This window comes from Anarhichas minor, unplaced genomic scaffold (genome assembly GCF_050575085.1).
Source record: "Anarhichas minor isolate MPS153535 unplaced genomic scaffold, ASM5057508v1 ptg000055l, whole genome shotgun sequence".
NCBI lineage: Eukaryota > Metazoa > Chordata > Actinopteri > Perciformes > Anarhichadidae > Anarhichas > Anarhichas minor.
The window spans coordinates 3,107,501-3,127,500 of record NW_027466501.1 but is presented as its reverse complement, the minus strand read 5'-3'; the positions used below and the strand labels follow the sequence as shown (position 1 = coordinate 3,127,500).

General features: G+C 41.5%; 3 protein-coding genes across 4 annotated transcripts in view; 2 read left to right on the top strand and 1 right to left on the bottom strand.

Annotated features, from left to right (window-relative positions):
- Positions 1–8,947, top strand: part of LOC142931966 (DENN domain-containing protein 5B-like) — an 80,389-nt gene extending 71,442 nt beyond the window's left edge. For both annotated transcript variants that reach the window (XM_076076142.1, XM_076076141.1), the window contains 6 exons: positions 576–694; positions 1,210–1,397; positions 3,017–3,099; positions 4,036–4,162; positions 4,476–4,650; positions 5,688–8,947. In XM_076076142.1, coding sequence (XP_075932257.1) covers positions 576–694; positions 1,210–1,397; positions 3,017–3,099; positions 4,036–4,162; positions 4,476–4,650; positions 5,688–5,871 — 876 coding nt within the window. In that variant the 3' untranslated portion in view covers positions 5,872–8,947. The remainder of the gene's footprint in view (positions 1–575; positions 695–1,209; positions 1,398–3,016; positions 3,100–4,035; positions 4,163–4,475; positions 4,651–5,687) is intronic.
- Positions 8,948–10,271: 1,324 nt separating this feature from the next.
- On the bottom strand, positions 10,272–13,646 carry cdnf (cerebral dopamine neurotrophic factor). Its single transcript, XM_076075993.1, has 4 exons — positions 13,574–13,646; positions 12,662–12,789; positions 10,539–10,680; positions 10,272–10,444 (listed from the first exon to the last, which is right to left on the bottom strand). The coding sequence occupies exons 1-4, from the start codon at positions 13,644–13,646 to the stop codon at positions 10,272–10,274; spliced, it is 516 nt and encodes a 171-aa protein (XP_075932108.1).
- A 720-nt stretch (positions 13,647–14,366) lies between these two features.
- Positions 14,367–20,000, top strand: part of hspa14 (heat shock protein 14) — an 8,483-nt gene continuing 2,849 nt past the window's right edge. The window contains exons 1-9 of the mRNA XM_076076163.1: positions 14,367–14,476; positions 15,025–15,105; positions 15,461–15,543; positions 16,117–16,165; positions 17,745–17,850; positions 17,942–18,032; positions 18,129–18,233; positions 18,346–18,507; positions 19,326–19,481. Of these exons, the coding sequence (XP_075932278.1) occupies positions 14,420–14,476; positions 15,025–15,105; positions 15,461–15,543; positions 16,117–16,165; positions 17,745–17,850; positions 17,942–18,032; positions 18,129–18,233; positions 18,346–18,507; positions 19,326–19,481 (890 nt within the window). The 5' untranslated portion in view covers positions 14,367–14,419. The remainder of the gene's footprint in view (positions 14,477–15,024; positions 15,106–15,460; positions 15,544–16,116; positions 16,166–17,744; positions 17,851–17,941; positions 18,033–18,128; positions 18,234–18,345; positions 18,508–19,325; positions 19,482–20,000) is intronic.

Genomic DNA, 20,000 nt, shown 5'->3' with positions numbered 1-20,000 from the left:
CTACTCTAAGGTTCACAGACCGGGTAGTGCTCTGGGCTTGGCCCGTGAGAGGTGGAACCTGAACGGCAGGCCTGCCTGCACGGGTCATTGACGCCATTCAGAGTGTAAGGGCCGCCTCCACTCGCTCTCTTTACAGTGGTAAATGGTAGGTTTTTGAGGAGTGGTGCCAGCTGAGGCACACCATTCCTTTTCAGTGTTCAGTGGTTGACCTGCTGTGTTTCTTGCAAGAATTGGTAGATAAGGGTAAGGCGTTTTCTACTATTAAAGTTTATTTAGGCTTTGGGGAGAAGCCCGTGGGGCAACATCCTTTGGTATGTCGTTTCATGAAAGGTGCACACCGTAAGCTCCCTGTTTCACGCCGAGGCGATTCCCACAGTGAAACACCGAACGACGTTATAAAAATAGCTTTGATTTTGTTAAAGATAGTGACATATTGTCAGATAGTAAAAACAGCAGCAGTAATATCAGTCCTTTGTACATCAGTTGATTGTACACTGATAAAGTATATATAGTAGGGTTTGATGTTGCAGTATTCGATTCATTCGGTTTTGTCCTCCCTGTGTGTCTGTGTTTAGTGTCAGAACCTGGGGAAGCTGACCACGGTGCAGCTGGGACACGATAACGCCGGCCTGCTGGCTAAATGGCTGGTGGACTGTGTCATGGTGCGCAACGAGATCACAGGACACACATACAAGTGAGTGGAGTGGAGTGCTGTGTGTTGTCTGCTGTGCTCGGTCACTCCGGGTGTCCACCACCCACACTGAAATATCTCAACAGCTATCTGATGAAGTGACATTTTTTACAGCCATTCATGATCCGCAGATGATTAATCCTACTGATGTTGGTAAACCTCTGACTCTCCCTCAAGCGCCACCATGAGGTTGTTTCTTATCTCGACAATTATCAGATTGCCATGAAATTTACGGACAATCCGGAGAGATTGGTGAATAGGTTTTCAAGATTCTGGCATTTGATTTAGACATACAATAACCAAATTATCATAAATATAAATTCCTCAGTAATATCTCCCTTTTCTTTTTTTAGAAAAATGACTCTCGGTTCCAGAAACCTTTTAACTTCCTTTGAGTTTTTTGTAGTTTCCTAAAATATACACACCACGTGAATATGAAGCATGGGGGAGGGATCTGTTATCAACGAAAACAGATCCCTCTAAACCCCTCAGCCCTCTGTTGTCTCCCACCCCTCCAGGTTTCCATGTGGTCGGTGGCTCGGTAAGGGTGTGGACGACGGCAGCCTGGAGAGGGTCCTGATCGGTGAGCTGGCGGTGCCTAGCGGAGAGGAGGATTCTGGGAGAGGCTGCCGTACACCCCCGCTGCAGCGCTCGCCATCCCAGACCAGACGCATCAACATCACGTCGTTGTCTGGACGAGGATACAGTGAGTATCTGTCAGGACTCGCATGCAGCTCTGCAAACACTCACTGCTGTAGACCCACTCTGGTTTTAAATCCCCATAGCCCCACCGAAATGATGAATTACTTACTTGGATTACATTTTTTATTTTAAGAAACAACAAAACAACAAAAACGTAACTAACACATTTTTAACTGACTTTAAATATAATTAACTTCCTATAATTAATACCAAATTACATAGTTATTTACAGGATACTGCAATTTGGTAATTATACCGACCCATGAGATAAAGCTTTATAGTTATATCACAACATAAAAGCTGTTTCAGTAGGCTGTCCAGAATGTGGCACCAGAGTAATAATAGACTTTTAAAAAAGCAATTTTAAGTTCACCCCAAAATCAAAACTAAATACATTTCCTCTCACCTGTAGTGCTATTTAACAATCTAGATAGTTTTGGTGTTAGTTGCCAAGTGTTGGAGATATCGGCCGTAGAGATGTCTGATTCCTCTCCGATATAATGGAACTCGTGGACACTTGTGCTCAAAGAGCCAAAAAATCCATTTAAGAAACCTAACAGCAATGTCTCTTTCCAGAATTCATGAACCGGTTACTCAAGATAATCCACAGATCTTGTAGTAAGCTGTTTTTTTTTTTTTTTTCTACCCAACTACACCAGCCAACTGTATCACTGAAGGATGCATGCATCTACTCACGGACAAAAGGCTCGTGCTTGTGACAGCGCACGGTGTAAACATTAATGGTGTCTTCCTTGACTGAGCTGTAACATTGGCTAATTCAGTGGTGCTAGGGGAGCTAGCAATAGCAACAGCGGTGATACGGTTGACGGGTGAAGCGTGGCACAATGAAAATAGTTCCTACATTAAACTGCCCACAAGGTCTGTAGATCATCTTGAGAAACCGGTTCAGACAGCTCTCGTTATGTTTAACGTAGAGGAAAATTATTCATTTTCTAATGAATAATATCAATTAGTAATTGTCTTTGTCTGTCTTTTAAAGACATAATAAGGAAACTGAATTAAGTGATGTTTTTATTACTTTTTTATTTTGAGCTTATTATTTTAGCACCATCTAAATTAAAATTTTAGAGAAGAATAATTTTTGAAATGTATGAGTTATTGATTGATAATGATTAAAACACTGGAGCGGTCTATAATAATTCCAGTAGCTCACTTTAGACTCAATATTTCAGAGCTCTGTCTCTGTCAGGAATGAAATGATGGTCTGACAATGACTAAACCCTTGACTTTAAAGTCTACAAATACTGGAATGAACTTGTAAAATACTCGGTGTCCTGTGTGTCATATAGCAGTGAGGTCATGCTCATAATGGTTGTTGAGACTGTCAGAGATCTTCTCTGTAGGGCTCTCCTTGACCAAAGAAATTCTTAGTCAACTAATATTCCTACGTTGTTGTTGGACTTGTTGATTTAATCAATAGATCTGTAAAACTGAGTTTCTCCACAAAGAATCACACAAAATCACCACCTTCTTTTCATTCATACATTCATATGTTTCTTGGAAATAAGTCGTTCAGCATGAAAAAGCATAAAAAATGCCTAAGAGGGGGAAGCCATGCTTCTCTCTGCTTGTATATCAACACGGCCGTTTTCTTAATTCCAGAACCGACTTCAGCCCAAATCCAAGAAGCCATCGGGGAGGCTGTAAACAACATTGTCAAACACTTCCACAAGCCAGAGAAAGAGGTGAGCGACTGATCTCCTTCTCAGAATCGGTGATGAATTAACAGATTTGTATTATTTGAATCACTGCTGTACTTTCTCTAAACATCACCAGACTGTGTGGATGTAATTCTCTCCATCTCCATCTGACTGTGTTCATTATGTTTTACTCAGTGCTGAGTGCTCAAGTGCTGGTCTAACAGTGCAGGCCTCACTTTAATAAGTGCCCTCTTGTCAGAGGAGTGATGGAGTAAAGGGCAATGCATGCAGCCCTGAAAGAGGCTGTGAACCAGACAACACTGATTCCATGTAGTCACAGGCAGTTTTTGCCTCGAAGGGCTGCGTGAAATTCTCTCCTGCCACACTACAAAACTACAAATCTCACAGGACCACGTAAAGATTTATGGCATCAACAGTTTTTGTCAGCTGTGTCATCCTCTCTCCGATTTTCTTTGTTAACCAGCTCAAACTGCAGGATCAAGTTCAGGGGCGGAAAGTAGATCCCAACTGGTGGAGTTTGGTAGAAACGAGGCACTATTTTAGCACTAACCAGCACCAAAGTCTGAAGAAGTGGCGATCGCATGACTAAGAACAGTCACCTGTAGTTAGCAGGGACATTTCATTTAGTGTTACCTTAGTTTTTAGAATTTTTTTGTTAGCTTTAGTCGTGACCAAAGACAGCAAAACAATGGTGTTCTTCGTGAAAAGAAGTAATTCAAGTTAACATGTAGTGGTTATGAACCTCATGTCAACAGTTTGCTAATATTATTGTTCTCAACTTGTTTCCACACTATTCACAGGCTTTTTTTCTTTATATAATTAGTTTCTATATTACTGTTTCTGTTGTCAACAGAAACAGATGTAGACCCAGAGTTGTTTTAAATCCCATGGATGAGGTAGAGTTTATGTAAAGGAAACTGATTTCTGTTCTCTCTGTGTCTCCTGGGGTTCTGGATGCAGAGAGGCAGCCTCACCGTCCTGCTGTGTGGAGAGAACAGCTTGGTGGCAGCTCTGGAACAGTTCTTCCACCATGGCTTCAAGTCAGCGCGGCTCTTCCAGAAGACTGTGTTTGTGTGGGACTTTGTGGGTGAGTGTGGAGGGACAGCGCCATCTGCTGACAATAACATGAGCTATTTAATTTGGCACATTTTAAGTGATTTGTGGGGGAAAATGTGTTCATTTAGTAATTTTTTTTAAAGTCGAATTTTATGTATTGAACCAGATTTTGTCAATGTGTATGCAGCACCATCGTGTATGTTTTTTATGTATTTTAGTTCAGAAATTGATTTATATGTAAAAAGAGAAGGAGCTGCACACTGATTCGTATTTTATGTTGGGACAAAATGAATGATTTGCAGAACGTTGTGTTGGGAAACATGTCGTCCCTCTTCCCTCTGCAGAGAAGGCTGTTGCCTACATGGAGTCAGCTGACCAGATGGGAGACCTCCAGGAGACTGCGGAGCCCCTGGGGATGACCTGTCAATCACTCTGTCGCTACGTCAACGCGATCAACTCCACCCCCAGGAACATCGGCAAGGACGGGAAGTTCCAGTTGCTGGTCTGCCTCGGAGCCAGGTACGTTTTAAGAGAGCACTGCTGCACCTACCTACGGTTTATAATTCTGTGATGTAAAGAGAGTTCACCAAGAACAGGGGCGGAAATGTATGAATTATGTTTTAGAAAATGCATTTCAAGACAATATGCCATTTTTCTAGAAGGAACTCTGATATAAAAATATTCACACACACCAAAGAGTCATGTCAAGTCAGAGACGATTTATATACTATATTTACACATTTAATGAACAGAGAGATATTCATGATCCAATATGTCCTATTGACATACATTATATTTGGACATAGTATGATGAGTGTATATGAGTGTTTAGGGTCCAATCAGGATCCAACCACAGAACAGAAATGTATCGGAGACAACAGCACAGACAGAAATAGAAATCCCTTGTGATAATATCCCAAGCTGTTTGAACTTTGGCTGAAAATATCAGTTATGGTAAGAAGCTGACCGACAAAAGAGGTTTTCAGGGGCCTAGAGAATCTAACTCACCCTCGCTGAGCTGCTGCGTCTCTCGTGCAGCGACCACACAGACAACGTTGCTGCCGGCCCTTTTTTCTACATAGTTTGCATTCAATAATTGCCATAATGTTTGATTTCATTATAAATGTCATAAAAAGGTTAAAAATCGCGTGCTCATTTGTGAATAATAACAATCCACAATCAAAAGCTTGGTACAGAAATAATTTTATGAATTGATTATGTCCACAGAAAGACAGCAGAGGGCTTTTATTTTGAAAAGGAAACAGGAAGTGTTTTTACCATGTCTGTGACATTTTCAACCGATATAGACATCAAAACTGTAGTAATGTTGCTGGTATGATGTCAAAAGATAATTTTCACCGTTTCTGCTGTTAAAAATAGGCGAGACCTCAACTCTCTGGAGGAGACGCAACAAACACACAGCCGAGTCTCAATTGCTGCTCCAAACTCTTAACATGGCAGTGTGGCAGAAAACAGATATCAGATGCTTGTATGCACTATATAGGCATCCTACTGCCACCCAGTGTAGAAACGTTATCTCACTGTTTGTTGTGCAGAGACCGCCTGCTGCCCCAGTGGCTACCCCTGCTAGTGGAATGCCCGGTGATCCCGCGGATGTACGAGGACATTGCTCTGCTCAGAGACCGCACCACCGTCAACGCCCTCATCGGAGTCCTGGAGACACTCCACGACTTCCCCGTCACACTGGAAGCCTCGCTGGTTAAAGGCATCGACCTTTAGCCCTCAGGAGAGACAGCTCTTCATTTTCCTCTAATACTTCCCCTTACTACCACCAACTGCACCCACCCTTCCACTTTTAGCCTATTGGCTCTGGGATGAGTCACATGACCAGGGAAGGAGGAAGTGAGGGACATGAGAAGTTTGGTTACCAAAGCAAAACGTTCCACTGCTTCATGTGAGAGGTTGAGGCTTTGGATCGGCCATAAGCCTGGATGCAGTATTATTACCCTGCCTGTGGCTCTGAAAGACCCTTTTTAATTAAATTACAACCACTGCTTCATCATGCTTTATGTCATGAACTACAAATCCCAATCACATTACCTTCCACGGAGCCACTGGCTGCATTTTTTTCATTACGCTTTAAATCTACTTGCTGTTATCCCTCGTAGTATTTTATATTTTTCTTATTGTCAACACATTCCAGGAAAAGACCCAAACTAACAATGTGTTAGTCTCTGAATACTTTGAATTCCCGACCCTTAGCTCCAAGCCCACTGGTTCCAACTGAAAACAGCCCACAAATATATTGTTTTTTTTAAGCTCAATAATTTCCTAAAGCAGCTGGCCACTTTAGTTCTTAAGAAACGTTACTGGGACAGTAGGAAAAAAGTGCATTTGTTTGGGAACTATTTTCAGCGGCGGATTAATCCACATTTGGTGCTCCAGTGAGTATTTGTGGCAACTGTTTGTGAAGGAACGTGTCCCCTGAAATGAACTTAAAACAGTGGCTGATTGGAGAAAAGCTAAATTTAACAAAAAAAACTAAAAGTAAATTACTCTTTGGAAAACTGCTGACAGTAACATACACTGATATACGGGGCAGAACCATGGGTGTGTTTCTTTAAACTTTAAGGAGCAGCAGCAGACATTTCCCTGTGTGCTAGCTGTGTCAGCTTAGCTTAAACTGTGATATTCACTTTCCTCGTCTGCAACTGGACGATCACAGCGCCACCATCTCTGCACCCTAGTTAGCGTTAGCGAGCATGCCTACGGGACACTGCACTGACACACTGGTTCCAGTGGGAAGGATTATGATGAAGGTGCTGATGAAGTCTTGTTGTGTGATCTAATGACTTTCCTACAGAGCCGTGTTGTGGAGTCACCGGCTCCCCATGCCTCTCTTTCTTTGGACTCGCTGGACTTGTGCTGGACATTTCCTCTGCTTTGAGCCTGCGGATGGACACAAAAACTGTTCTCAGTGATGTGGCTCAGAGTCAGGAGCTGAACCCTGTGACTGCATGGACATTCCTACTCTTTTTAATGCTGTGTGTGTGTGTGTGTGTGTGTGTGTGTGTGTGTGTGAGAGATGTTGTGAGTGTATGGTTCAGTGTGTCATATTTGAAGGACATACATGCTTTGGTGCATGCGTTTGCCCTGCATAGATTTTTATCAAAGTGATCAACTGGTTACTGCAGTGAATTGTTACTGTGTGTGTGAGATTTGTGTCACACGTTAATTTATCCTTTTCTAACAGTTTGCCAATATCACCACTTCAATAACAGCTGTAATAGTAATCACTGGAATAGATTTGCCAGCCGTAGAGAATTTTGAGTGAACTTGCAGTTTGGTCCACTTATGGAACATGATCTCATATCTAATTTCAGTATTATATAATTATTATAATGTACCGCTTAAGTCATACTTAAAGTCCCAGTGAAACAGAAGTTGGAGCGTAGGCCGGGTGTACAGTTACAAGGGGGATTAAAATCAAATCCTTGATTGGCCACTAAAAAGTGTGCGGGCTCAGAGTTTAGTGCGATACAGAGCTACAGAGGACTGTGGCTCCACACACACACACACACACACCTCCCTTTAGCTGATGTTAGGTCAGGAGGAGGACGAGAGTCAAAAGGGAAACTCCCTCAGCTCCCCACATAGTTTTGCAAGTTTCATTTTTGTCAACGCCCTGGATTGCAAACATATGAAACCGTAAAGCTAAAGACGCTCTAACTCCCTGACAACTGCTAGGTGCCAACAACAATAACTACAAATATAATTATTGGACTTTTCTTGAAATTTGTTGACAATATTAAAGTATGGAATATTATTCTTTATTTCGTTACGGACATATACAATAAAATGGATTCATTAGATATCAGTGCGTGATGTTACAAGCTAGCTGTTAAAACTTCATTCCCACACTGCTTGAATGCAAAAGGACCTCTGTCAGATAAAAAGGGAAGAACAGGATCTTGCGCTTCATTTCTAATATTAAAAGTATTCAATTCAACCCCCACCTCCTTCAAACACACAAACTGCATCCTTTTTTTGGTGGAAACTAATACTGGTTTTCTCTTCAGACAGATTTTTTTTCAACGGTAAAACATTTGCTGCATGAGAGATTTTGCCGCTGTTGCCACTTCCTGCTGTCTGAATGAATCCTGTCTGAGAAACGGTGTAAATACACATTTCTAGTCTGAGCTGTATTTATCGTGACCCCCTCAAATGAAATCTAGATGGTAGATGAGTTTTGAAGGGACAACAAGTGGACATATGTACGAACCTGTCTTCCTAGTAGTATTTTTGCTCTTCAGTGTCACAGCCTGTCATGGTTTGTTTTGAATGTCTCAGCTTCATGTATTTATTAATTTAATGTTCATCCATGACAGCAGCACTGGTATTTTAAAGTTGATGAAGCCTGTGGAATAACTGGACACATTCATGTCTTTCAATCAGTAACCACTATTTCCACTTGATGTGTTTTTATCATGTTTTTACCCTCTGCTCTCCTGCTGCTGTGCACTTAATGCCTCACCTCCAGGACTACCCACAGACTCCTCTGTCTCGTTCTGGATTTGTTTGTGTCTTCAGGAAAGATTTCTGGTGGAACAGATTGTTGTGGACGTTTTGAGATGCCTCCTTAGACTACTGCACACTTTGCTTACTACCTGAACACGTCGTGTGATGGGTTGGTATTAACCCGGAGTGGATCTGCTGAAACAGGAAATGCTACTGACGGGGACTTTGCATCCTGCTCTTGGCATGAATGCCACCGGACAAATAGTCTGTGTGAGACTGACTTCTGTGTTCTGATATTTATTATGTCTATTTCAATAAAATGACCCAGTGTGTTAAAGGGTTTTGCGTATTTGTCCATAAACTACACATCATGTGCGAGAGAAAAAAGATTTTCTGACAGGGAAACATGTTCAAGAAAGAGGTTTTTTATGTTTAACTTATTGTAAATATCTTTCCTTTTTTAACCATTGCTGAACTTACAAACTTTACTTTATTTGAAACCCCATCGATTTTAAACATCAAAGTTCGTTTTCGGGTGTTAGGGAGTACTATTGCATATGTCCAGAAGTTGCATAAGGTGGTCCTGAGAGCTCAACGCGCTGCAAGCGGGGGATTTCTAAAATGTGGGGGTACAGGACAAAATCCTCAAAAAGGTACTTCGATTTTCAGAAACTTCTACCTGGGGTGTTTTTCATAACTTTGATAATGATGGTCGCAACAAAAATAGTACAGCACTATCTAAACGGACTGTGGTGAGATAGTGTGGGTTGAACGGACGATTGAACAGCGGCGTGTCGCCACGTTTCCACCTGTTTTTAATTACATTTTCATGAATACCTGATGCTTTCATCACTTTAATGCCAAAACGGGCATCTTCACATTTTATGCTCTTAAAAGACGTTTCAGGCTGGAAAGAGGCCAAAAGCAGATTTATTTTGAAAGAAAGCATAGTTTAGATGGCTTTCTTTGATAAAGGGCCTCAGAACAGCATATTTATCAGGTATTCATGATGTTTTCATGAATACCTGATGCTTTCAACATTTTACTGCCTAAGCCTCATTTTCACCTTTTAGGCTCCCAAAAGACGTTTCAGGCTGAGAAGAGCCCAAATGTGGATTTTCTGAAAGAAAACATAGTTTACATGATTGTCTTTACAGAAAGTGCCTCATAACAGCTTCACTGTTTTTTTATTTATTTAGCATCTTTAAACATATCGCAATCGTCTTGGGCGGCACTAAACAGTTTTCCTTGCAAAATAGTTAGCGCAGATAGAAAAAGTGGAGTAGAACGACGCATGCAATACGCCCCCAATGGTGAACTTGAACCCTGACTACATCCTGTGCTTCAGGCTCGTAAATCCTGCATTCAGATTATAATTTGTCTCCCCATTACACTTGTCAGGCTGCATTATGTGCCTCAGAGGAAATTGTACCAACTGGATGTCAATCAAACTACAACTTTGAATACTACCAATTTCAAATAAAAACCTTGTTTGTTGTTTATTGCAGTATGAAACAGTAATTTGCAGTGATTGCAGTGTACATATTGGTATTTTAATTTAGATAAAATGAAATAAGGTCAGGGTGGGAACAAGAATACAAGAAGAGTGAGTTGATTTAGTACTGTGTGGATAGGTGGGTGGAGACGACACCATTCACTATTCATAGTTCCATACTGGGAGCATGCAGTGGTGCTTTCTCCTGGATGAGGCTGACAAACTCGTGTTTCTCCAGACAGCCTCGACACTCTTCTCCCCACGAGGCTAAAATGTTCCTCAGCTCCAAGACTCTCATCTTTTTGAGCCCATCACTGCTCAGATTCTTCAGCGGAGGCTCTGCAGACAACCGCCAAACACAAGGACAGGCTTTATATTGTGTCCACACGCAAATGAATGGTTAGTCTTTGTTATGGATGTGAGCACAATTTACCATATCTGAGCTGGCAGATCTGCGTGTCTCTGCTACTGAGGCGCTGGCAGATCTTCTCAACAGGGACGTGGGAGGCCAGAGGTTGAGACACTGATGCTGTGACACGGGTTGCTGCATCACTACTGGCTCCTAGGTAGTAACACTAGGACAGCACATAAACATACTATTGATCAGTTTTTAAATCATTATATTAATTTCCATCCCTGAAAGAAAAAATGCTTAGTTAGGTTTAGAAGCCATAACATGAGTAGTTTTAGGTGCCAAAACTACTTGGTTTGGTTTAGGCACCAACACTACGTGTTTAGGTTTAGGAAAATATCATGGTGTTAATAAGTAACATCATACGTTTATCCCGGAGGGGGGCATGTCACGTCATAAAGTGGGCGTGAATTGTAAAGTAAACGGGTAAGTCTGCAGATAGAATCTTCTCAAAATATTGTATCCCGAGGCTAAATCATCGTCAGACAGACAGCCGATGGGTTCCGAAACTGCATCTACGCTTTCAGACACACTGCCACTGTGTTGGTCTGAATCAGGTATTGGTCAAATCAAATGAATATATCTTCCAAAGTCTTCTAAGTAGATAATTCCCTTCTTTGTTTTACTATCAAAACTATATATATATATATATATATATATATACATACATACTGAGAGAGGAAAAATGTATGCGTTTGCCACTATATTATTTTCTCCAAGGTTATCCTATGTGTTTATTCATCTATCTGTAAAATGTATGCATTTACATCTATATTTTGGTTCTGAGTCTATATTATACGTTTGCTCAGGTAATCTTTATAATCTTACTTTTGTACTCTTTTGTATCAAACTCAGTTCAGGCCCCGGCATAGTCATACAGTCACTGACATAGGATTAGTCACAGGATTTATGTCTCTCATGAGTCCTAAAATTTGGTAAAGTCCAGTTGGGACTGGCCGCGATATCACCCCTACCACGCCCGAGGAAAACAGGACGCCCTTTGTGTATGGGCCCAGGGACCAGAATGTCTGGCTCTTCTTGGGTCACTGTGACCGGCTGACGGCTGTGATGATGTCTCCAGAAGTTTGGCAGGAGCATTAATAAATAAGAAGGAAGGGAGGGGGGACTGAGACAAAGCGGGGAAAGATTCAAAGCTACCATCCAATCAGCACATAGGCCCATACATAGTAGATGCACAGATACTGGATATTGGACTGCATTCCTGTTGAGTTAGCATGACGGGGAACAGGGATCAGTAGGATCCTCTGACAGGTGTCCCTGATGATATTGATTAATTAGTGAACCAACTGCCTATCTCAGCGGCCCAGATGTCCCCCACTCCCAGATGTCCCCCCCCCCCCCCCCCCCCCCATCCTGCATGGGGGGGGACAGTATAAAGTAAGTTGCATTTCTTCGTTCTAGTTCAGTTGAGTCCGGACAACTCGATTTGCTTGTATTCTGTGTAGTACAAATAAATCTGTGTGAACTGAAGAAACTTCAATCTCTCTTGTGTTCTGTGGGTGTTCGTCACTGAGTTCCTGTATTAGTGAGAATCCTGTGGTATCTCACCACGAGTCAGATAGCAAATAAGTGTTAAGCCAGCTTTTAGATATTAAGGTAGAATGAACTTCATCGACATCGAAAAAACCACAACAATACACACACACACACACACACACACACACACACACTCACGCACACATTAGCCTCAGTTTTTATTGAGGATATGCAGTCTTTGACTCAAGTTCCACACATTGTTTAACATTCTTACATTTCTTACATGGCTTTTTATATCCAACTGAAGCTGACAATGTTTTTTTTACACAGAATGAGAATTACTGGCTAATAAAAGGATATTGACCCCAGTCACCCCAAACTTTTATTATGGAGACGCAATGGAGAGAGATCTCTTTCAAAGTAAGAAATGGCCATGAAAAAAGGAAGACAATAGAATGGTTGCCAGTTTAGAAAATTAGGTGAATATAAAGCAATGGCTCTCTTGTGCCTTGATGGTCAAAGATTGATGATGATGGACAAGTTGGTGTCCATATTGTAAGAATGCATGTCTCTGCTAACATGGTTACATGGTATAAATTATCTAAATCTTTGTAGTTATGTTTCCGTGCTTGTGTCTGTGTTCTCACCAGCCTTGCCTCCTTCCCATGGGCGGCAGTGCAGGCATGGATCAGCTCTTCCTCCACCAGGGACGGAGTGAGTTCTCTGTGGGCTGAGGTCAGACTGCCATACAGTCTGTAGAGAAAGTCCACACACACTGCAGACCAGTTCACTGTTAGTAAGCAAGCTCTGGTTATCAACAGGTCTGGTTATTTGTGGACAAAGATACATTTAAGTTAACAGTGTGTTTAACAGGCTCTTCGGTGAGTTTCACAATTAGCAGTGTTTGTTACAATCAACATCATACGTATCTGTTATAGTCAAATTATTCAGTATAATCATTTGAAAATATGTATGATGCATATGTATCTTATTCTGACTCAAAGATGTTATGCTCTGTGGGCGTTTCATATCCATACTCACTCCAAATAAAAAATAAATATAAAGTAGATCTAATGTGCTGAGTAGCCTGACCTCTACTTTATTAAATTATTAGTATAATTTCTTGTTTTTAATAGAATGCTTACATAAGTAGGCCTTCATTGGAAGTAGAGTGCAGGACATGAAACCCAAGTGTCAAAGAAATATGAAGAAATAAACTAATCTAATTATGTAGATTTCTTTTGTTTTGAAAATCTCTGAACCTTTGTCCTATATTCTCTGTCTGTAATTTTAGATTACTTTCCACAATCTACTCATAAATTCGCGGCTATATTCTGACACAAGTGATTGTAAATGTATTACGCAAAAATCCATGTGTTGGGCTGCATCCCTAATTTGGTCCACACATGCAGGGCAGATTATGGTAGGATAGCTGTGTGGCCACAGGCATGCGCAGCTGCTTTTGACATTTCAAATAAGAAGCTGTTGCTGATATCAGCACAGTTTAGTGTTGGTAAACCACGCTGTGTATAACTTCTGCTCACACCATGCTGCCTAACCTTCACAGTTGCCTGCAGCAGAAAAAGTAAACCCTCTGAAAAGCAGCAGAATGGCGAGGGACAACACCGACATGGTGGCGTTGGTCGTTATTATTAGCTCCACGGTGTCCCAGCCAGCAGACACTTTGGGATTTACGTCACCACGTGGTTATGGATCCAACTGGCCTGAAACTTGAATTAATACTAACTAAAATATTATATTTTACAGATTATACCAGCGGTAAATTTAAATTAAGCTCCACCAGCTATAGCATTAAGATGGGACTCAGATATTGAGTGAATAACGAAATAATATAATAATAAATAAGAGCCATTTACAATATGTTTGATAGTTTAAGTACATTTGCCTGAACTACTCCTGTACTTTGAAGAAAGTAAGATTATGAATGCAGGTATTTTAGTCGTTATGGAGTCTTGTTTTTTTTACTTAAAGGTCTGCCTGTGGATTTCTGCAGATATAAAATATATTGATTACAATTCTTCGAGACAAGATTTGCGGTTTAGACAGTGATTAGGGAAAGAAACCTGCTGAATTTACAAGTTATGTGGGTATTTTCTAGAAAGAAAAAAATGGTTACTGTGAATACAATTATTGTTCTTCTTTAATAATAATGATAATACATATGCACAAATAAATAAATTGCATTTGTTTATTTATTATATTGCCAGTTTTAGTACACCATATTATATAAAATGCTATCAAATAATCATTATCCAGTTTCCGAGTTCCGTAGGCTCATAAAAGTTATACGCTTTTGCTCTGAAAAAGTTCTACCGGAAGTTGTTCCTGGAAGCGCAACGTGGGCCGCATGCGCGTGCTGCACAGCCCTCTGAGTTCTTTCCAGCATGGCGGCCATAGGAGTTCATTTCGGATATACTTGTGCTTGTGCTGCGATATTTAAGGTGAGTTAGGCTCAGTTGAATCCCACAGGGCTCTCCCACGCTTTCCTTCTTCTTCTGCTCCATAATATAGCCGAGTGTTTAGCTCCAAAATCCTACGAAAATAGCGCTAGTTGCTAAAATGCTAACAAACTGTGACGTTAGTTGCGGACACGATGAATGAAGACATTTCATTTCAGAATTGGCATTAACAACACACTCAAGTTGACACAAAGTATTGATAGTATGATGTAGGTATTAGGGCTGTAGCTAATTATTATTTTCATTATAAATTATTATATTATTTGTTTACGTCAGCTATCCCTCTATTTCCCGGTACTTATGCATGTCCAGCTCACATAAAGCAAGGTAAACTCCTAAGTGTATCCCTAACAATGGCCTTCAGCTCTTGCAAGGGGATTCACAGTGTTCCCAGGCCTCAAGGGATATGTTCTCTCTTCAGGTTCTTGGTCATCATTGGAACTGCTCCACAGGGAGTCCAGCAGGATCCTGACCTCAGCAAAATCTACAAAAAAAAAAAGTTTTCAACTGAAATTGTGTGTGTGTGTTAGGATGGGCGGGCTGATGTGGTGGCTAACGACGCAGGAGACAGAGTGACTCCAGCTGTGGTGGGCTACAGAGACACAGAGCAGGTACAACCCACACTTCATTTTGCGTCAGTTATCATGGCGGTCATAGTCTTTGGGGTTATCGCAGTTGAAGCTTTGTGCTCTTCTCAGATTTATATTATATTGTTGTGTTCTGACATCACGCCCACTGTAGGCTCCACAGGACACTCAGCTGTCTCTGTAACTTACACTTAAAAAGAGGTTTAAACTGCTTTCCACACTTGCACATCAACGTACACATCTCTACTCTGTAAAACCAAATTATCATTCCATTATTGACTGCTGTAGCTCCCTCATTGAGTATCAGACTATCTAACATTTGGCATTTATAGCTGTATATTTGCCGGTCTGCTTATTGCCTGATTTCTATGTTTTGCAGATTGTCGGCATCGCAGCAAAACAAGGACGGGTCCGCAACGCTGCCAACACAGTCGTCAAAGTGAAACAAGTGCTGGGGAGAAGGTGACATACTTGATACTGTCTTGTTTCCAAATCTTAAAGCTACAGGAGACATCAGAGCATAATAGCTTGGCTCACTTGCTCCATATTCAAATCTAAATTATAAGCATATAGGCATTTATATATATTTTATATTCTAAATATAGCTTACACTTAAACTGATGTCGATTTATTTATTTTTTTTAGCTGTCTAAAATACGTCCGCAGCGTTACATTGCTTTGATCCTTTGCTGGTACTCCTATCTGTTTCTCCGAACTCTATCTACTGTAATTGATACTCTGACTATGGAGAAGTACCTCATACCACCCCACTTCTAAACATCAGACTGTCCCTTAAGTGCGTATTATCACACTGAAGCTGAAACTTTCATTTTGGCAGCTTCTGTCTGGAATTCCTTTTATTTAACAAGTTCAATTTGTTTGTCTCATACAATGTCAATCCTGAGAACATTTGTGCTTTCACATCATAATTAGATGAATGCTTGAAGAGTTGTCATGATATGATGGTGCTGGTATATTACTGAGGTGTTCAGACTGACTAATAGATTTTCTCTTCCCCCGTCTCTCAATGGGCAGCTTCGATGATCCAGAGACACAAACCCACAAAACAGAGACCAAGTGTCAGGTGAGTTTGATTGATTTACACATACCTGCAAACTTGTCACTTTTCGGTGAAATTCACCGTTTTGAATCAAAACTATATCATCCACGTGAATCGTGTAGATCCGTAGAGGTTTTTTTTCAGGGGGGGGGGGGTCAACTGGCCAGCCAGCGTTTCTCAGATTGGAGTGAGACGAGGAGAAAATGTGATGTCGTGATCTTCGCAATAGAACATCTTTGACGTGTCGAGTCTTGGCCAATCAGCGTTCAGATGTGTACAGCATCTTCATTTCCCTCCGTTAGAGTTTAAGTTCCGTTATGTTCCGTTACCGTTCAGACTTGCTGGGTTAAGTTAACGTCCACTGCATGCGGAACTTTATCGACTGTTAACGTTCGTCATTATTGCAATTTAGAAGGAAAAAACGTAACGTGATGAAACATGCAAACCCCCTGTGTTCCGGTTCAGTTCACGCGGTCAGTCGTTAACGTTAAACCCGAACACCGGCGCATCTGGTTGCAGGTTGTTTGTTTTAACTCAAAGTAGAATGAGGATGATTTCGTGGTCAGAATAACTTTCATGACCACGAAACATGAGGCCCAGATACTGATGAGATGATGAGGTCAAAGAGCTTCAGGGAGAGGAGGCTGGTTGTAGCGCAGCTTGACGCAGGGCTGAGATGTGAGTGGAGCTGGGCCTGGATAAAGGTGGAGGTCTAAACAGATGTGAGTACAGCTTCCTGCTGTCACAGTATTTTAAATGCATTGATAAGGCAGGGTATGCTAAATGCAGCCTCTGCTCCAAGGAGATGAACTACAGCAACAAGGGCTCACATGTCCTCTCATCACACTGTACACACTGTTCACTGTGATGACCACAGCCAGTGTACTAACAGTCCCAACAGTCCCACGTGCAGTTGCTCACAATGCAGTGGTGTGTATAGATCACAGCTATTATTTTACTCTTGATAAGCTACCTTAGCCAGAGTAGATTATCATTTTCATTTAAATAATTGAACTGGATTGAATGCGTATTAATTGCAAATAGAAGATAGGCCACAGTTCTAACCGCTTTACAGTAACAGTAGAAGTTAATATTAAGCCAAACAGTAACAGGGTTCAATGAAAACAAATCACTTTATTTGTACAGGCGATGGTTCTCGCTACTCTTGCTATCTTTGTTTTTATTTGACCAAAACTTTTGAAAATGAGACCTCGGTCTCTATGGATTTTGTCTAAATAAAGATTCATATTAATAATAGAGCTGAAATACTGATTAATAATTGAATAATAAATTAGTTTTTTGCTTAAAGTAAATGTCTTATCACTTAATTTTCTTCTCGGAGTACTCCAGAATGCTACATTTTAAAGCTCATATTTAAAATAAAATTATCGGAGCGCCCCCGCCGCCGATAGGGTGTCGGGCTTGTCACCTTTTTCACCCCTCATGAGTTTGCAGGTATGTTTACAACATAGATTGTGTTCCCCCATTAATTCCTCTGATGCTGTTCATGTTGCAGAAGTTTGCTGGCTCGTTAGTTTTGAAACCACTGTTTGAGCCCACAAGGACCAACTGTACAGGTAAAAGCTTTGGTTGCTGTGTTCAGGTGGTCAACAGACAGGAGAAGCCTTATTATGAGATCACAGCGGGAGATCACCCAGAGTATGTCACTCCAGATGATGTTGCAAAACTCATCTTCCACAAAATGAAAGGTAGTTTGTCACACACTCACACACACACACACACACAGATGCATGCCTTGCTGAAAAACGGCAAGCTGATCGATCGTTCCCACTCTCTCAGAAACGGCTCAGTCGGCTCTCGGCTCCGATGTCACCGAGGCGGTCATCACTGTCCCTTTCGAGTTTGCACATGCTCAGAAGCGTGCGTTGAGGTAAGCCAAATCACAACCTACTACAACTGTCCCGTTTCTTTTGCGGGAGAGTGAAACCTTTTAATGAAGTCCCACCACTGCGTGTGCTTTGTGCAGGGAGGCAGCTGAAGCTGCAGGCTTCCATGTGCTGAGGCTGATCCACGAGCCTGCTGCGGCTCTGTTGGCCTATAACATAGGACAGGAGTGTTCTTCTGGAAAGAGGTATGCTGCTGCTGCTGCAGTTGATGATGTTATCACTTAATGGATTCATTATGATATCAAAATGTATCTACTCTAAACCATGTGTACTTATGTATCTGCACCGTGTTGACAGCCACGTCGTCGTGTACAAGCTGGGCGGGACGTCCCTGAGTGTGACGGTGCTGCAGGTCAACGGAGGAGTGTTCCGGGTCCTCAACACCCACACCGACCACAGCATCGGAGGAGAGAGCTTCACCCAGGCGTTGGCCCAGCACCTCGCTGCCGAATTCAAACGGTAGCTACTGTGTTTCTTTCTGCTGCTCCCCGAGACTCTCATCACACTCAGTCACTCGTTTTCTATGATGTGTAACACACTTATAGGAATAGTTTGGAGAAACAGATAGGAGTACCAGCACGGAGCAAAGCAAAATGTATTTCAGTTTAAGTGTACGCCACATTTAGAATATTTTCACCGCTTAGCCTCGTCATCAGACAGCCCTTTCTGACGGGGAGCCAAAGCTCTCTTCAAAGACTCCTTCAACAAAAACAGTAATTTGACCTCACAGAACACAGGAGTTGCTGGCCTACTGCTGCCTCGATCGGTTAGCTTGTGTTATTGTGTGACTTTGATGTTCTAAAAGGGTTAGTTGGGATTCACTAAAGTCACACAATAACACTGACTAACCGATCCATGCAGCAGTAGACGAGCAACTCTTGTGTTCTGTGAGGTCAAATTACTGTTTTTGTCAAAGGAGTGTGGTGCCTGCTGAAGAGGATTCGGTTCCCAGTCAGAACGTGTTGTCTGACGGCAAGGTAAAGTGTTGAAAATGTTCTGAATCTAGCATACAGAATAAAATACTACCACAGCAGTACATCACCACTTTATTATGTACAGCTGTGTAAAATTAAAGCAGTGCAATACATCCTCCCTTCATGAAGGTTCTGATGTTTTTATTGAAACAAGCAAAACTGGAACAGTTTTAGAGAGGTTTGATTCAACTGTATGATGTTACATCTTGTTGCCTGGTTCACCCACACAATGTGTGTCATAGCTCGTTGACATATTTGACTCCTGCCAGCCACCCTCATGTTGTGTGTCTGTTTGCTATGCAGCACCTTTAAGTACGACGTGAGCACCAACGCCAGGGCGATGATAAAGCTGATGAACGGAGCAGACATGGCCAAACACTCTCTGTCCTCGCTGGAGTCAGCCAACTGCTTTGTGGACTCATTGCACGAAGGCATTGACTTTGAATGCAACATCTCCAGGTGAGCTGGTCTCAACATCTGACAAGCTATGACAAAAAATATATTCTACTAAAACTGCTAAAGATTCCATCTTTACTGCTTTACGTAGGCATGAGTGCATCTATAGAATAAATAGATAATCTAGATGCAAGTGAGCAGCACAGACGGGAGCCAATGATTAGTGATTAATCCAATGATTGGTGACCGCTCACCATCTCGCTTTCAGATTAAAACTCATCCTTACAAATAGAGTAGCTTGAAGGAGGTTGACGTACAAGGTCATGGGTACTGCTGCTGCTCAATGTTAAAATCTGGCACCACGAATGAGTGAAATGATGCGAGTGCTTGGATGATGACACAGCTGGAAGGCACAACTGTACTGTGATGTTCCTCCTTCTGCTTTAAATACTAAATGTCCAAATTTCAACATTTTTCTTTTCACGTTTCTTTATTTGCATATTTGGTATTGAGGTATAAAAAGCACAAAATAGAAATCTGCTCCAAACTTGAATGTATGTAAATATAGTTACAACACTGGGA

Coding starts and splice junctions, on each gene's coding strand:
- cdnf (XM_076075993.1), bottom strand. CDS start 13,646: ATGTCGGTGTTGTCCCTCGCCATTCTGCTGCTTTTCAGAGGGTTTACT. Junction 12,790..13,573: donor TGCTGCAGGCAACTGTGAAG/GTTAGGCAGCAT, acceptor ACTGGTCTGCAG/TGTGTGTGGACTTTCTCTAC. Junction 10,445..10,538: donor GATCTGCCAGCTCAGATATG/GTAAATTGTGCT, acceptor GGTTGTCTGCAG/AGCCTCCGCTGAAGAATCTG.